We start from the raw sequence: 15,444 nt of genomic DNA, 5'->3' as shown, positions 1-15,444 counted from the left end.
CACTTGCTTCATCAACAAGATCTTTAGGGTTTTACTACTAAATGTGCTATTAGTGTAACATAGAAAAGGTATATAATCTGTTTAGTTCAAACATAATGACTGGATTATTAGATGTGTTTAACCACATAGATTACATATAATGAAAACCGCAAAAGGTTAGTCTCCTGACATGTATACATTCAAGTAAAGGCAATGTGTAGCTACAAAGAGGTGGGGATATGTGTGTGTGTGTGTGTGTGTGTGTGTGTGTGTGTGTGTGTGTGTGTGTGTGTGTGTGTGTGTGTGTGTGTGTGTGTGTGTGTGTGTGCGCGCGCGCGCGCGCGCGTGTGTGTGTGTGTGTGTGTGTGTGTGTGGGGGGGGGGGGGGGATTTTAAAGGTGAAAATGTGTTGGAAATGCGCAAACACGTTTCAGCACCACGGACAGCGCTAAAATATATAATGAGGGGGAAAAGCCTACGTAATGTTCTGAGCCTACAATATTTCTATAATTTGTGAAGCGCTTACCTTTTCTTTGTTCGGTAGTGTTTGAGTCCTGTTATAAGTGTCCCCTCCATTAATACTAATCAGTTCTGCATCTACAGGTGGATAAGGTGCGGGAAACACCACTACGTCACTCTTCAGTGTGTCTGAGCTGAAACACACGTCATACTGTTGAGTAGATTTAGAGTAAGACCAGCTGCCGTCAGGATGGGTGGTGATCATTGGGGCGCCATACCGACTGAAATCGCTGTCATTCCTGTGGCATTTGACAGCTATTAGACTGACGAGGCTCAGTAGAAAGATCACTGACACCGACACGATGCCGATCAGTAAATACAGGTTTAAATCAGAGAAGCTGTCCTCCTTCATGGGAACATGTCTGAACTGAGTCTGAATGTCTCCTGTATTTTCAACCACCACTACATCAATAGACACAGTAGCTGACAGGGATGGTTCTCCATTATCAGAAACTAACACCAACAATGGGTGGGTTTTCAGATCATTGTCACTCATCCGCCTCTTAGTTCTGATTTCTCCGGTGCTGGTTCCAATTCGAAAGAGGTTATTTCCCTTTGGCTCAGTGATGTGATAAGAAAGCAACGCGTTGTAGCCAGAGTCTGCATCTACAGCTCTGATCTTGGCCACAAAGTATCCAGCTTCAGCAGAATAAGGAATGTTCTCACTGTTAACAGAGCCGTGTTCAGAATAGGGCGCGAGGATCCCAGGACTGTTATCATTTTCATCCAGTATAAAAACATTCACAGTCACGTTGCTGCTGAGCGGAGGAACACCAGAGTCAGTGGCCTGAACTTTAAACTGAAATGTTGTCATTTCTTCATAGTTAAACGCCTGCAGACTGACTAAATCGCCTGTCTCCGAATTTACATTCACCATGGTCGCTAACGGAATCTTATTTTGAGAACTATTGATGACTGAGTATGTTACTTTTGCATTTTCATCTGCGTCAGGGTCGCCTGCAGCTATCTTATATATAACAGCTCCAATGTGACCATTCTCTTTCACGTGAATATTAATCACTGGTTCTGAGAAATACGGGGTGTTGTCATTGACATCAGAAACTTCAACTGTGATGAGACTGGTACTAGAGAGAGGCGGAGTCCCTTCATCAGTAGCCACGATAGTGACATTGTAATTAGATGTAGCCTCCCTGTCAAGAGGTCCGTTCACTAATAACGAATAATAGTTTTTATAATTTGACTTCAGCTTAAATGGAGCTGTTCCAACAAGCCTACAATTTGTAAGACCATTTTTGCCTCCATCTTTATCAGTAACAGTCACTAAAGCCACAACGGTTTCAAGCTCAGCGTCCTCTTTAACGGGACTCATTAGAGATGTTATTGATATTTTTGGAACGTTATCATTTATGTCAATAACCTCGACTAGGACTTTACAATGAGAACTGCGAAACGGATTGCCTTTGTCTTTTGCCTGAACGCGAATTTCATATGCACTGTTCAATTCGTAATCAACATTTCCTTTAACAGTAATAACTCCCGTTTTCGCATCAATTTCGAAAACTTTACCTGCATCGACACTTTCCCGTCCACTAAAAGAGTAGTCTATCTCACTGTTAATTCCTTCATCTATGTCAGTTGCATTTAGATGAATCACCGTGGTTCCCAGCGGGGAGTTCTCATATACACGCGCCTTGTACAGAGGTTTACTGAACTGAGGGATATTATCATTTGCATCCAGGACATTTATACTAACAAGTAATGTACCAGTTCTAACTGGTTTACCCCCATCTACTGCCGTTAGCGTTAGATAAATAGCAGGCTGTTTCTCTCGGTCTAAGGATTTCTGCAACACTAACTCAGCAGACACACTCTGCTCTCCTCCGCTCTGTACATCGAGGTTAAAATGTTCATTTGCACTGAGCTTGTAGGTCTTCAGGTTATTAATGCCAGCATCCGCATCAACAGCTACAGGCAAAGGATACCGCTCACCGGGAAAAGCCACCTCCGATATATTTAGGATGTGCATTTTTTCGAGGAACAAAGGCATGTTGTCATTAATGTCCAAAACATTAACTTCAATGCGATGGAGCTGCATAGGGTTGTTCAATATAGCCTCTATATTCAAAGAGCACTTCAGCGTATTTGAGCAAAGCTCCTCTCGATCTATTCTCTCGTTTACAAGCAGAGTGCCCGTTTTCAAATTAGCCTCAAAATATTTCTTACTGTACGCGGAAACAATCCGGAGATCTCTGGACTCTAGCTCTTCATTATTCATGCTCAAGTCTTTGGCGAGATTCCCAACAACCGTCCCTTTGTCCACCTCCTCGGAGATGGAATAGGATATCTGGGCCGTAGACCATCGACAAAGGCATAATAACGAAAAATATAGAATCCCCAAATAATCCCATTGCTCACGAACCGGCATTCTTGAAGTAAAACGGGGATGCATATACAGAAAATGATCCTCTATGTCCATCCAACATGAGAAAATCCGTCCAATACTTTCCAGCTCTAACGCTGTTCACGACTACTTCATTTGTGTCTGTCTTTTTCACAATGCACACGGGGTGATGACGATGATTTTTTTTCATGAACGAAGGAGGGACCGAGTTGAATTTATTCTGCGGTCTCCAGTGACGCCACGTGTTCATTTAACATATTGCTGTACATAGGCTATACACCATATTAGCTATGATTGTTGACAAAAAAAACGTCCCTAATAAAATATTTCAAAAATTCATAAAGACATTTGAGGGGGGGGTTCGTATGCAAAGTGATTAATTAAATATTCAACTTAATGCAAGCAAATATATAAATGATCAGCAAATCCCATACTAAAACCACCTTTCTGTTCCACACGAATTGCAGCTCGCATTGTGTGTGTGTGTGTGTGTGTGTGTGTGTGTGTGTGTGTGTGTGTGTGTGTGTGTGTGTGTGTGTGTGTGTGTGTGTGTGTGTGTGTGTGTGTGTGTGTGTGTGTGATCCCTATAGGTGTTGTATGGCTCACAACCATATCAGCACCACGGACAGCGCAGCCTTCAACATAAAGCAATAGTTAAGAGGGGATACTATTCCCAACACTATGTGTTGCTATTCCGTTAAACCGTTAAAAGAAGAATTAGAAAATAACATTTAAAAAGTTAGTAAATCTAACTAACAAGGCAGCGTTGAAATGGAGTTATAGGAAGTCATTGGAAGTTATTAGAAGTCATGATCCTGAAAATCCTAAATGGTAAATGCAAAATGAATTACATTTAAAACATAAGGCTATTACTATATTACTACCATGTTTACAAAATATGTGCAGAAAAGTAACGTTTAATGGTCAATATTTTGAAATGCACTCTGTAAGACAGAGAGAGAAACCCATTCTCCACAAAAGATATGGAAAAAATAGATTTAACTGAAAATAAGAGTGTGTCAATATCAAGTCATGTATAATACGACTCTGTAACTATATCACGCATAGTTAGGATCATATTAGATGGAAAAGCATCAAGTCGGTGGTTGGATTGGCTTACCTTCTCTTTATTGGGTAATGTCTGAGTCCGATTATAAGTGTCCCCTCCATTAATACTGATAAGCTCGGCATCTACAGGCGGAAACTGTGCAGGGAAAACCACTACGTCACTCTTCAGTGTGTCTGAGCTGAAACACACGTCATACTGCTGAGTAGATTTAGAGTAAGACCAGCTCCCGTCAGGATGGGTGGTGATCATTGGGGCGCCATACCTGCTGAAACTGCTGTCTGTCCTGTGGCATTTGACAGCTATTAAACTGATGAGGCTCAGTAAAAAGATCACTGACACAGACACGATGGCAATCATTAAATACAGGTTTATATCAGAAAAGCTCTCCTCTTTTGTCGGTACATGTCTGAACTGAGTCTGAATGTCACCTGTATTTTCAATCACCACTACATCAATAGACACAGTGGCTGACAGGGAAGGTTCTCCGTTATCAGAAACCAACACAACTAATGGGTGAGTTTTCAGGTCATTGTCACTCATTCGCCTCTTAGTTCTGATTTCCCCGGTGCTGGTTCCAATTCGGAAGAGGTTATTTCCCTTTGGCTCAGAGATGTGATAAGAAAGCAGAGCATTATAACCAGAATCTGCATCTACAGCTCTGATTTTGGCCACAAAGTATCCAGCTTCAGCAGAATAAGGAATGTTCTCACTGTTAACAGAACCGTGTTCAGAATAGGGAGAGAGAATCCCGGGACTGTTGTCATTCTCATCCAGGATAAAAACGTTCACAGTCACGTTGCTGCTGAGCGGAGGAACACCAGAGTCCGTGGCCTGAACTTTAAACTGGAATGTTTTTGATTCCTCATAGTTAAAAGACTGCAGGCTGACAATATCTCCCGTCTCCGAGTTGATATTCACAACCGATGTTATAGGAATATTATTTTGAGCAGTATCTAGTAACGCATATGTTACTTTTGCATTTTTGTCAGAATCACGATCGAATGCGCTAACTGAGAATATGGGATCTCCCGTTGGACTGTTTTCTCTCACATAGATGTTAAACAATGACTGGGTAAAGCTAGGTGCATTGTCATTCACATCAGCAACGAGGATAGTAACTACACTAGAGCTGGAGAGAGGCGGGTTCCCTTCATCAGTAGCTGTGATGGTTATGTTATACTGAGAAACACTCTCTCTATCAAGAGGTCCATTTACAACTATTGCATAATCATTTCTATAATTCAGCTGGAGCTTAAAAGGCACAGATCCAATTATTTTACAGTTTGTCTGCCCATTCTGCCCATTGTCTTTATCGACCACATTCACCAGTCCAACAACGGTGCCAATGTCTGCATCCTCCTTTAAATGACTCATGAGTGAGGTCACATATATTTCTGGAGCGTTATCGTTTACATCAACAACCTCGACTAACACTTTTGAATAACCACTGCGAGGAGTAGCACCTTGATCTGTTGCCTGTACACGTATTTCGAATGCTGCGATTTCCTCGTGATCTAAATGGTCCTTGACGGCAATTTCACCGCTATGTGAATTAATCAGGAACTTGTCTGCGTTCAAATTGCCACGTTTCATGAAGCTGTATATAATCTCGCCATGTAACCCTACATCTGCATCTGTAGCATCGAGTTTTAAAATGATTGTTCCAGAGGGCACGTTTTCATTAACACGGACCTTATAGAGCGGCTTCCCAAAAACAGGTGTGTTGTCGTTAACATCTATTACATTGACTGTGACCTGTAAAGTGCCTGATCTGGAAGGTTTCCCTCCATCTATAGCGATGAGCGTCAGTTTTATAACAGATTGTTTCTCTCGATCTAAAGCTTTCTGCAGCACTAGCTCAGCGGACACACTCTGCTCTCCTCCGCTCTGTAAGTCAAGTGAAAAATATTCATTCGGACTCAGCTTGTAGTTCTTTACCGAGTTACTACCAGTATCTGCATCGTTGGCGGTTGGAAGAGGATATCTCTCTCCCGCCGACGAAGACTCTGAGATGTTAAACACATGAATTTGCTCCAGAAAAGCTGGTGCATTATCATTTATGTCTAAAACATTCACCTCTATTTGGTAGAGATTAATAGGGTTATTCAATATGGCCTGTATCTTCAAAGAGCACTTTATAATATTAGGACAGAGCTCCTCCCTGTCAATTCTCGAGTCTACGAACAGAATCCCTGTTTTTAAATTTGCCTCAAAATATTTCTTACTGTAACCAGAGACAATTCGAAGACCTCTCGACTCCAGTTCATGTACACTGAGATTTAAATCCTTAGCGAGGTTGCCCAGAACCGTGCCTTTGTCCACCTCCTCGGAAACAGAGTATGATATCTGAGCGGTAGATCCATTCAAACAAAGGACTGTTACAAGGAGAATCACAAATATGTCGTGGTCTGTTCCGCGACCCATCACTGTTTAAGAGGGGGGAAAGTCTATATCCAGATATTATTGAGCATTCAATCCCTGGTCATGTAGTACTTAATCCATTCTTTGCCGTCTCCCAGCTCCGATCCTGTCGCTACCAGCACCATGCAAATGTTTCAGTTAACAAAGCAGTGGATGCTCCTTCTTTGACGTTGTAATTAATTTATTCAGGGAGGGGCTTCCCCATAGCCTTCAACTTTGCCTTACCACGGTCTAAGGCGACACCTTGTGTTTGTTTCAAATGCAAGCAAAAAGCTATCATGAAATAAATGGCAGATAAAGAGAGTAGGCCTACACAAAATGAAAACGACAAAAAATAAAATAAAAACAAAATCAATGGTCCTAATAGGCCTATAACACAGATAAAGAGTACTACTACACATAATGCAAACGTAAAAAATATTAGCGAAAATTCAATAGACCTAATTGGCCTATAAGACACGTGTTGAATTGAACAGTGTGTGTGTGTGTGTGTGTGTGTGTGTGTGTGTGTGTGTGTGTGTGTGTGTGTGTGTGTGCGCGCGTGTGTGTGCGTGTGCGTGCGTGTGCGTGTGCGTGTGCGTGTGTGTGTGTGTGCGTGTGTGTGTGTGTGTGTGTGTGTGTGTGTGTGTGTGTGTGTGTGTGTGTGTGTTGTTTAGTTTAGTTTATGACCAAGTGAACATGGTAAAATTACAAGGCACAAACACATTTCAGCACCATGGACAGCGCATCATAGAGAAAAGAATACTGCATTATCATGATACTACCCTCATGCCAACGCATTTTCACACCCTGTGCCGTCAAACGGGTGACAGGAAGGTATCCTGCCACATCAAACATTTGCCGTGTGGGCAAATCACGGTTGAGAGTGAGAATAGTCTTGCAACGTGAATGGGTTACAACCATATCTTAACCATGGACAGCTTTAGGGTGAGAGGAGGTTGGGACAGCACATTGCCTTCAACAATTTGCCAATATTACATTTCAGCATCGTATACAAGAGGGGATATTGGATATGATTGACAACGTGTATACACCATGCATTAGTCCAATATTAAAGTGTAAGGAGCAAGTGGTGGAAAAGGGTAGAAAATGGTTCAGCACCATGGAGAGCGTTTAGATGCTGGATTGCCAGGCAATGAAATGACATTGTTTTTGCATGATGAAATTTATCAATAGCATAGCATAAATTAACCACCTGAACACTAGCATCTCTATTCTGGGAACGACCGTTCAGCGAAATATCAGATTTACAAGTACAAAACACAAGAATGTTTTGAGCTTGTAGACCAGCTATTTTTTGGGCATAAAATAAATTATTACCGGTATCTCTTACTAAAGGTTTTACTAGGCTATGTGTGTGTTTTACTGCAAAACACTTTGATTTGCAACAGGCGTAGGAACAACAGGGTTTGTTTTACAGACAAAGACTTGGGTTAGAATATGAAAACACATCTTACCGTTTCTTTATTGGGCAATGTCTGAGTCCGACTAAAAGTGTCCCCTCCATTGATACTTATAAGTTCAGCATCTCCAGGGGGAAACTGTGCAGGGAAAACTACTACGTCACTCTTCAGTGTGTCAGAGCTGAAACACACGTCATACTGCTGAGTAGATTTAGAGTAAGACCAGCTGCCGTCAGGATGGGTGGTGATCATTGGGGCGCCATACCGACTGAAATCGCTGTCTGTTCTGTGGCATTTGGCAGCTATTAAACTAATGAGGCTCAGTAGAAAAATAACTGATACAGACGCAATTGCGATCAGTAAATACATGTTTAAATCAGAGAAGCTCTCCTCCTTCATTGGCACATGTCTGAATTGATTCTGGAGGTCTCCTGTACTTTCCACTACCACTACATCAATAGATACAGTAGCTGACAGGGAGGGTTCTCCGTTATCAGAAACTAACACAACCAACGGGTGAGTTTTCAAATCATTGTCACTCATTCGCCTCTTAGTTCTGATTTCACCCGTGCTGGTTCCAATTCGAAATAGGTTATTTCCCTTTGGTTCAGAGATGCGGTAAGAAAGAAGTGCATTGTAACCAGAGTCTGCATCTACAGCTCTGATCTTGGCCACAAAGTATCCAGCTTCAGCAGAATAAGGAATGTTCTCACTGTTAACAGAGCCGTGCTCAGAATAGGGCGCAAGAATCCTGGGACTGTTGTCATTCTCATCCAGGATAAAAACGTTCACAGTCACGTTGCTGCTGAGCGGAGGAACGCCAGTGTCCGTTGCCTGAACTTTAAACTGGAACGTTTTTAATTCTTCATAGTTAAAACCCTGCAAGCTTACTATATCGCCTGTCTCGGAATTAATATTTACCATTGAAGATAGTGCGACAGTTTTAGGAGAATTATTAATTAGTGAATATGTCGCCTTTGCGTTTTCATGTAAATCGTCATCAACCGCAGTCAGGGTATAAACAACAGCACCAATTGGACTATTCTCCTTCACGTAGATATTAATAACGTGTTCAGGGAAACGAGGAGGGTTGTCATTTACGTCAGAAACGTCAACAGTAATAACACTGGTGCTGAAGAGAGGCGGGGTCCCTTCATCAGTAGCCGTGATAGTAATGTTGTACTGGGAAGTGATCTCTCTGTCAAGAGGTCCATCAACTAATAAAGAATAATAGTTTTTGTAATTCGATTTCAATTTAAAAGGCACAGGGCCAACGATCTTACAATTTGTAATGCCGTTTTTGCCTCCATCATTGTCAGTTATAGTTACCAAAGCAACAACTGTGCCCATTTCAGCGTCTTCTTTCACTGGACTCATGAGTGATGACACTGATATTTCTGGTGAATTATCATTTATATCAACGACTTCTATTAGAACTTTACCATGGGCACTGCGAGGTGGGGTGCCTTTGTCTGTTGCTTGGACACGAATCTCGTACGCTTGGTTTTCCTCATAGTCAATATTTCCCTTAACAGAAATGTCACCAGTTTCTCCATTTAAAGAAAACTTGTCATCAGGGTTAAAATGTCCCCTTTCTGAAAACGAGTATACAAGTTGACTATTAACGCCATCATCTAAATCGGATGCACTCAGTGTCAATACTATCGTGCCAGTAATTGCATTTTCTATCACCTGGACTTTATAGAGAGGTTTGCTAAACAAAGGGGCATTGTCATTTACATCAATTACATTCACGATGATCTGTAATGTCCCGGACTTAGGTGGTTTACCTCCATCAACAGCGGTTAGGGTTAGTTTAATAGAAGCCTGTTTCTCTCTGTCTAACGATTTCTGCAACACTAACTCAGCAGACACTCTCTGCTCTCCACCGTTTTGTACATCAATGGAGAAATATTCATTCGGGCTCAGCTTGTAGATTTTTATCGCATTACTGCCTATATCTGCATCATGAGCCAACGGCAGAGGATACCTCTCCCCGAGATATGACGACTCATACATATCAATAGACTTTACGTCTTCAAAAAATGTTGGAAAATTGTCGTTAATATCAAGTATATTTACTTCAATACGATGAAGTTGACGAGGATTACTCACTATGGCCTCGATGTTTAAAGAGCACTTTACCGTATTCGGACACAGCTCCTCTCGATCTAACCTCTCGTTAACATACAGAGATCCCGTTTTCAAATCAGCCTGAAAGTAGAGCTTTTTATAGGTCGAATCAATCCGAAGAGTTCTTGATTCTAGTTCCTGTACATTGAGGTTTAAATCTTTGGCAAGGTTTCCCACAACAGTGCCTTTGTCCACCTCCTCGGAAATCGAATATGATATCTGAGCCACAGACCAGTCACAGTAACAAAGCAGAGTGACAAACAAAATCCCCAAATAACTCCTTTGATCCCGAGTAGCCATCTCTAGTTCAAACATCCACAACAAAGGAGTCGACTGTCACCTCAAGTGAAACATTGAGGGAAATGAAATAGATATCCAATAAATCCGAAGTTGAAACATGTCTTGCTACGGCTCCATTCGACTGTTCCTCTTTACACAAAGCATTACTGTGTGATGACGCTTTTCTTATAGACTTAACGGAGGAGGGGTTCTTGAGATTGGCCATACTGTGGTCTCTAGCGACACCACGTGCACAAACATGCAATTTTAAATTAACCTCAAAATAAAAGGAAATATTAAGTTATATTGCATGGCTCTATAATTAAGGATTAGGAACGAATATGTCGACTTCTTGCAAACACAATTAATGGATGGTTATTAAAGCCCATTACAGTGTTTTTGCAATTAAGTAAACATAAGGGTGACATTTCCATCGTCATTAAGGTTTTTATTACAGTGAAAATTAATGAACGGTATTACACTAATACAGTATATACCCTAGTTAGAACATTGCTTTTTTTTTTTACGTAATTCTGTTGGTCTCTCCAACTGTTCATAATTAAAATATTAACTATTAGTAAACTGACATAATTTGGCTACAACCAAATTAGTACCATGGACAGCGCATTGACTTCAAAAGGTGGAATGTTTCATTTCATGGACCCCCAGTTTGATATGAATTAGGCCACGGACCCCCAGTTGATTGTATTGGTTTTAATCTCTGCATGAACCGTAATCTACACTGTAGAATCCACAGTGCTGATGTAACTCGGACAGTGTACAAATGTAACCAAATGGACACGTACCTGGAACCCCCCCATGGAGCCACGGGGGTCCCCTGACCCCACTTTGATTACCACTTTATAACAGATTGTTTCGACATATATACAATCTAAAACAGTCTACTTTGGAACAACACATTCTTTGTTTGGAAAATAGAAAAGAAAGTCAAGTTTTCAGTACCATGGACAGCACAGCATTACTGCAATTCAGCCACTGCAGCCTGTTACAACTAAGTACATGCCAATTTTCATGTTCACATCCGTGCCGTCAAACGGGTGACAGGAAGGTATCCTGCTGCCACATCAAACATTTGCCGTTTCAGATTCAGATTCAGATTCAGATTCCTTTATTCACCATTGTGTAGAACACATAGAATTTGTTTTGACAACATAACAAGTGTGCCGTATGGGCACGTCTCAACCATGGAAAGCACATCACCTTCAAAAATGTGCCAATTACAATTCAGCTTCGTATACAAGAGGGGATATTGGATATGATTGACAAGACAGTACACCTATGCATCAGTAATATAGGAGCATTGGGTGAAAAAGGGTAGAAATGGTTCAGCACCATGGAGAGCGTTTAGATGCTGGGTTGCAATGGAATTACGTTGTTTTTGCAAGGTGAAATTGCTGTTTATCAATAGCATAGCATAAATTAACCACTTGAACACTAGCATCTCTATTCTGGGAGCGAACATTCAGCGAAAATATCAGATATACAAGCTCAAAACACATGCATTTTTTAGCTTGTAGATCAGCTTTTATTTATTTATCTTTTTATTTTTTTATAAAGACTGCCAACCTCAGTGAACTAAGTATTAATTTAAAGGGTTAAGTGGTGAATTAATCACGACAGTTCATCTAAGTCTAGTTATTAATACCAAGTCATTAAAAAGGGCAGGAAAATGAACATTTAATGGTCATATATTCCTCTGTTTAGAGAGGCCATAAAATAAATCATTATCTAATACTAAAAGTTTTACTATGCGTGTTTTACTGCAAAACACATATTGATTTGCAACAGGCATGGGAACAACAGTGTTTGTTTTACGGACAAAGAGTTATTTGGGTTAAAATATGAAAACAAATCTTACCGTTTCTTTATTGGGCAATGTCTGAGTCCGACTAAAAGTGTCTCCTCCATTGATACTTATAAGTTCAGCATCTCCAGGGGGAAACTGTGCAGGGAAAACTACTACGTCACTCTTCAGTGTGTCTGAGCTGAAACACACATCATACTGCTGAGTAGATTTAGAGTAAGACCAGCTCCCGTCAGGATGGGTGGTGATCATTGGGGCGCCATACCGACTGAAATCGCTGTCTGTCCTGTGGCATTTGGCAGCTATTAAACCGATGAGGCTCAATAGAAAAATAACTGATACAGACGCAATTGCGATCAGTAAGTACAGGTTTAAATCTGAGAAGCTCTCCTCCTTCATCGGCACATGTCTGAATTGATTCTGGAGGTCTCCTGCACTTTCAACCACCACTACATCAATAGATACAGTAGCTGACAGGGAGGGCTCTCCGTTATCAGAAACTAACACAACTAACGGGTGCGTTTTCAAATCATTGTCACTCATTCGCCTCTTAGTTCTGATTTCACCCGTGCTGGTTCCAATTCGAAAGAGGTTATTTCCCTTTGGTTCAGAGATGCGATAAGAAAGAAGTGCATTGTAACCAGAGTCTGCATCTACAGCTCTGATCTTGGCCACAAAGTATCCAGCTTCAGCAGAATAAGGAATGTTCTCACTGTTGACAGAGCCGTGTTCAGAATAGGGCGCAAGAATCCCGGGACTGTTGTCATTCTCATCCAGGATAAAAACGTTCATAGTCACATTGCTACTGAGCGGAGGAACACCAGAGTCCGTTGCCTGAACTTTAAACTGGAACGTTTTTAATTCTTCATAGTTAAAACCCTGCAAGCTTACTATATCTCCTGTCTCGGAATTAATATTTACCATTGAAGATAGTGCGGCAGTTTTAGGAGAATTATTAATTAGTGAATATGTTGCCTTTGCGTTTTCATGTAAATCGTCATCAACCGCAGTCAGGGTATAAACAACAGCACCAATTGGACTATTCTCCTTCACGTAGATATTAATAACGTGTTCAGGGAAACGAGGAGGGTTGTCATTTACGTCAGAAACGTCAACAGTAATAACACTGGTGCTGAAGAGAGGCGGGGTCCCTTCATCAGTAGCCGTGATAGTAATGTTGTACTGGGAAGTGATTTCTCTGTCAAGAGGTCCATCAACTAATAAAGAATAATAGTTTTTGTAATTAGATTTCAATTTAAAAGGCACAGGGCCAATGATCTTACAATTTGTGATGCCGTTTTTGCCTCCATCATTGTCAGTTATAGTTACCAAAGCAACAACTGTGCCCATTTCAGCGTCTTCTTTCACTGGACTCATGAGTGATGACACTGATATGTCTGGTGAATTATCATTTATATCAACGACTTCTATTAGAACTTTACCATGGGCAGTGCGAGGTGGGGTGCCTTTGTCTGTTGCTTGTACACGAATCTCGTACGCTTGTTTTTTCTCATAGTCAATATTTCCCTTAACTAAAATTTCACCAGTTTCTTCATTTAAAGAAAACTTGTCATCGGGGTTAAAACGTCCCCTCTCTGAAAACGAGTATACAAGTTGACTGTTGACGCCATCATCCAAGTCCGTAGCACTCAGAGTCAATACTATCGTGCCAGTAATTGCATTTTCTATCACCTGGACTTTATAGAGAGGTTTGCTAAACAAAGGGGAATTGTCATTTACATCTATTACATTCACGATTATCTGTAATGTCCCAGATTTAGGTGGTTTGCCTCCATCAACAGCGGTTAAGGTCAGTTTAATGGCAGACTGTTTTTCTCTGTCTAAAGATTTCTGCAACACTAATTCAGCAGACACACTCTGCTCTCCACCGCTCTGTACATCAATGGAGAAATATTCATTTGGGCTCAGCTTGTAGCTTTTTATCGCATTACTGCCTATATCTGCATCATGAGCCAGCGGCAGAGGATACCTCTCCCCTGGATATGACGACTCACCCATATCAATTGACATTACATCTTCAAAAAATGTTGGTGAATTGTCGTTAATATCAAGAATGTTTACTTCAATACGATGAAGTTGACGAGGATTACTCACGATTGCCTCAATGTTTAAAGAGCACTTTACTGTATCCGGACACAGCTCTTCTCGATCTAACCTCTCGTTAACGTACAGAAATCCAGTTTTCAAATCAGCCTGAAAGTAGGCATTTTTATATGTTGAATCAATTCGAAGAGTTCTTGATTCTAGTTCCTGTGCATTGAGGTTTAAATCTTTGGCGAGGTTTCCCACAACAGTGCCTTTGTCCGCCTCCTCGGAAATCGAATATGATATCTGAGCCACAGACCAGTCACAGTAACAAAGCAGGGCGACAAACAAAATCCCCAAATAACTCCTTTGATCCAGAGTAGCCATCGCTAGTTCAAACATCCACAACAAAAAAGCTGCTGCACGTAATCACCTCTGTTGGTGAAACATTGCGGAAAAATGAAATAGATATCCAATGCACCCGAAGTTGAAACATTTCTAGCTATGGCTCCATTCGACTGTTTCTTCTTTACACAAAGCATTACTGGGCGATGACGCTTTTCTTATAACATTGAGGGAGGAGGGGTTATTGAGATTGGCCATACCGTGGTCTCTAGCGACACCACGTGCAAATTCAACATACTCTTTTAAATTGACTTCACAATAATAGGGATGGTTAAGTTATATTGCATGGCCTATAACTCAGGAACAAATATGTCGAATTCTTGCTAACACAATGAATGGCTGGTTATTAAAGCCCGGAAAATTGCAGTGTTTTAGCAATTAAGTAAACGTAGGGGTGACATTTCCACCATTAAGGTGTTTATTACAGTGAAAATAATGAACGGCATTACACTAAAGCTAAAGCCTATTAGTATACATTGACACACTTCTAATTATCTCTTCTGCCCTGTTCAGAATAAAACATAATATCTACACTGTACCGACATAATTTGGCTACAACCATATCAGTACCATGGACAGCGCATTGACTTCAAAAGTAGAATTGTTTCATTTCAAGGACCCTCAGTTTGATATGCATTAGGCTACGGACCGCCAGTTGATATTGTTATTAATCTCTGTGAGCACAATCTATGCTATAGAATCCACAGTCCTAATGTAACTCTGACAGTGTACAAATGTAACCAAATGGACCATACACTGTCAGAGTTGCAGCTTGCACTGTAAGGGCCCTGGAACAACACCCCCAAGGAGCCCGGGGGGTCCCCGGACCCCACTTTGAGAACCACTTTAATATATAACAGATTGCTTCAATCGCTATAAATCTAAAACAGTCTATTTTGGAGCAACACATTCTTTGTTTGGAAAACAGAAAAGGAAGTCAACATTTCAGCACCATGGACAGCGTTGCATTACTGCAACACAACCACTGCAGCCTTAGTCATAAA

General features: G+C 41.1%; 3 protein-coding genes across 3 annotated transcripts; all 3 read right to left on the bottom strand.

The window, feature by feature from the left end:
- Positions 1–471: 471 nt before the first annotated feature.
- Positions 472–2,883, bottom strand: LOC308302348 (protocadherin alpha-3-like; the record flags this gene model as incomplete). The annotated part of the gene is made up of 1 exon (XM_080746603.1): positions 472–2,883. The coding sequence occupies one exon, from the start codon at positions 2,881–2,883 to the stop codon at positions 472–474; it is 2,412 nt and encodes an 803-aa protein (XP_080602729.1).
- A 1,006-nt stretch (positions 2,884–3,889) lies between these two features.
- On the bottom strand, positions 3,890–6,352 carry LOC308302346 (protocadherin alpha-5-like; the record flags this gene model as incomplete). Its single annotated transcript, XM_080746602.1, has 1 exon — positions 3,890–6,352. One exon carries the CDS (start codon positions 6,350–6,352, stop codon positions 3,890–3,892), a length of 2,463 nt encoding a protein of 820 aa, XP_080602728.1.
- A 1,430-nt stretch (positions 6,353–7,782) lies between these two features.
- LOC308302345 (protocadherin alpha-3-like) lies at positions 7,783–14,008 on the bottom strand (the record flags this gene model as incomplete). The annotated part of the gene is made up of 2 exons (XM_080746601.1): positions 7,783–9,627; positions 13,865–14,008. The coding sequence occupies 2 exons, from the start codon at positions 14,006–14,008 to the stop codon at positions 7,783–7,785; spliced, it is 1,989 nt and encodes a 662-aa protein (XP_080602727.1).
- Between the last annotated feature and the right edge of the window lie 1,436 nt (positions 14,009–15,444).

This window comes from Nannobrachium achirus (assembly GCF_963921795.1).
Source record: "Nannobrachium achirus genome assembly, chromosome: 17".
NCBI lineage: Eukaryota > Metazoa > Chordata > Actinopteri > Myctophiformes > Myctophidae > Nannobrachium > Nannobrachium achirus.
The sequence above is the reverse complement of the archived record's forward strand: the minus strand, read 5'-3'. Positions and strand labels throughout refer to the sequence as shown.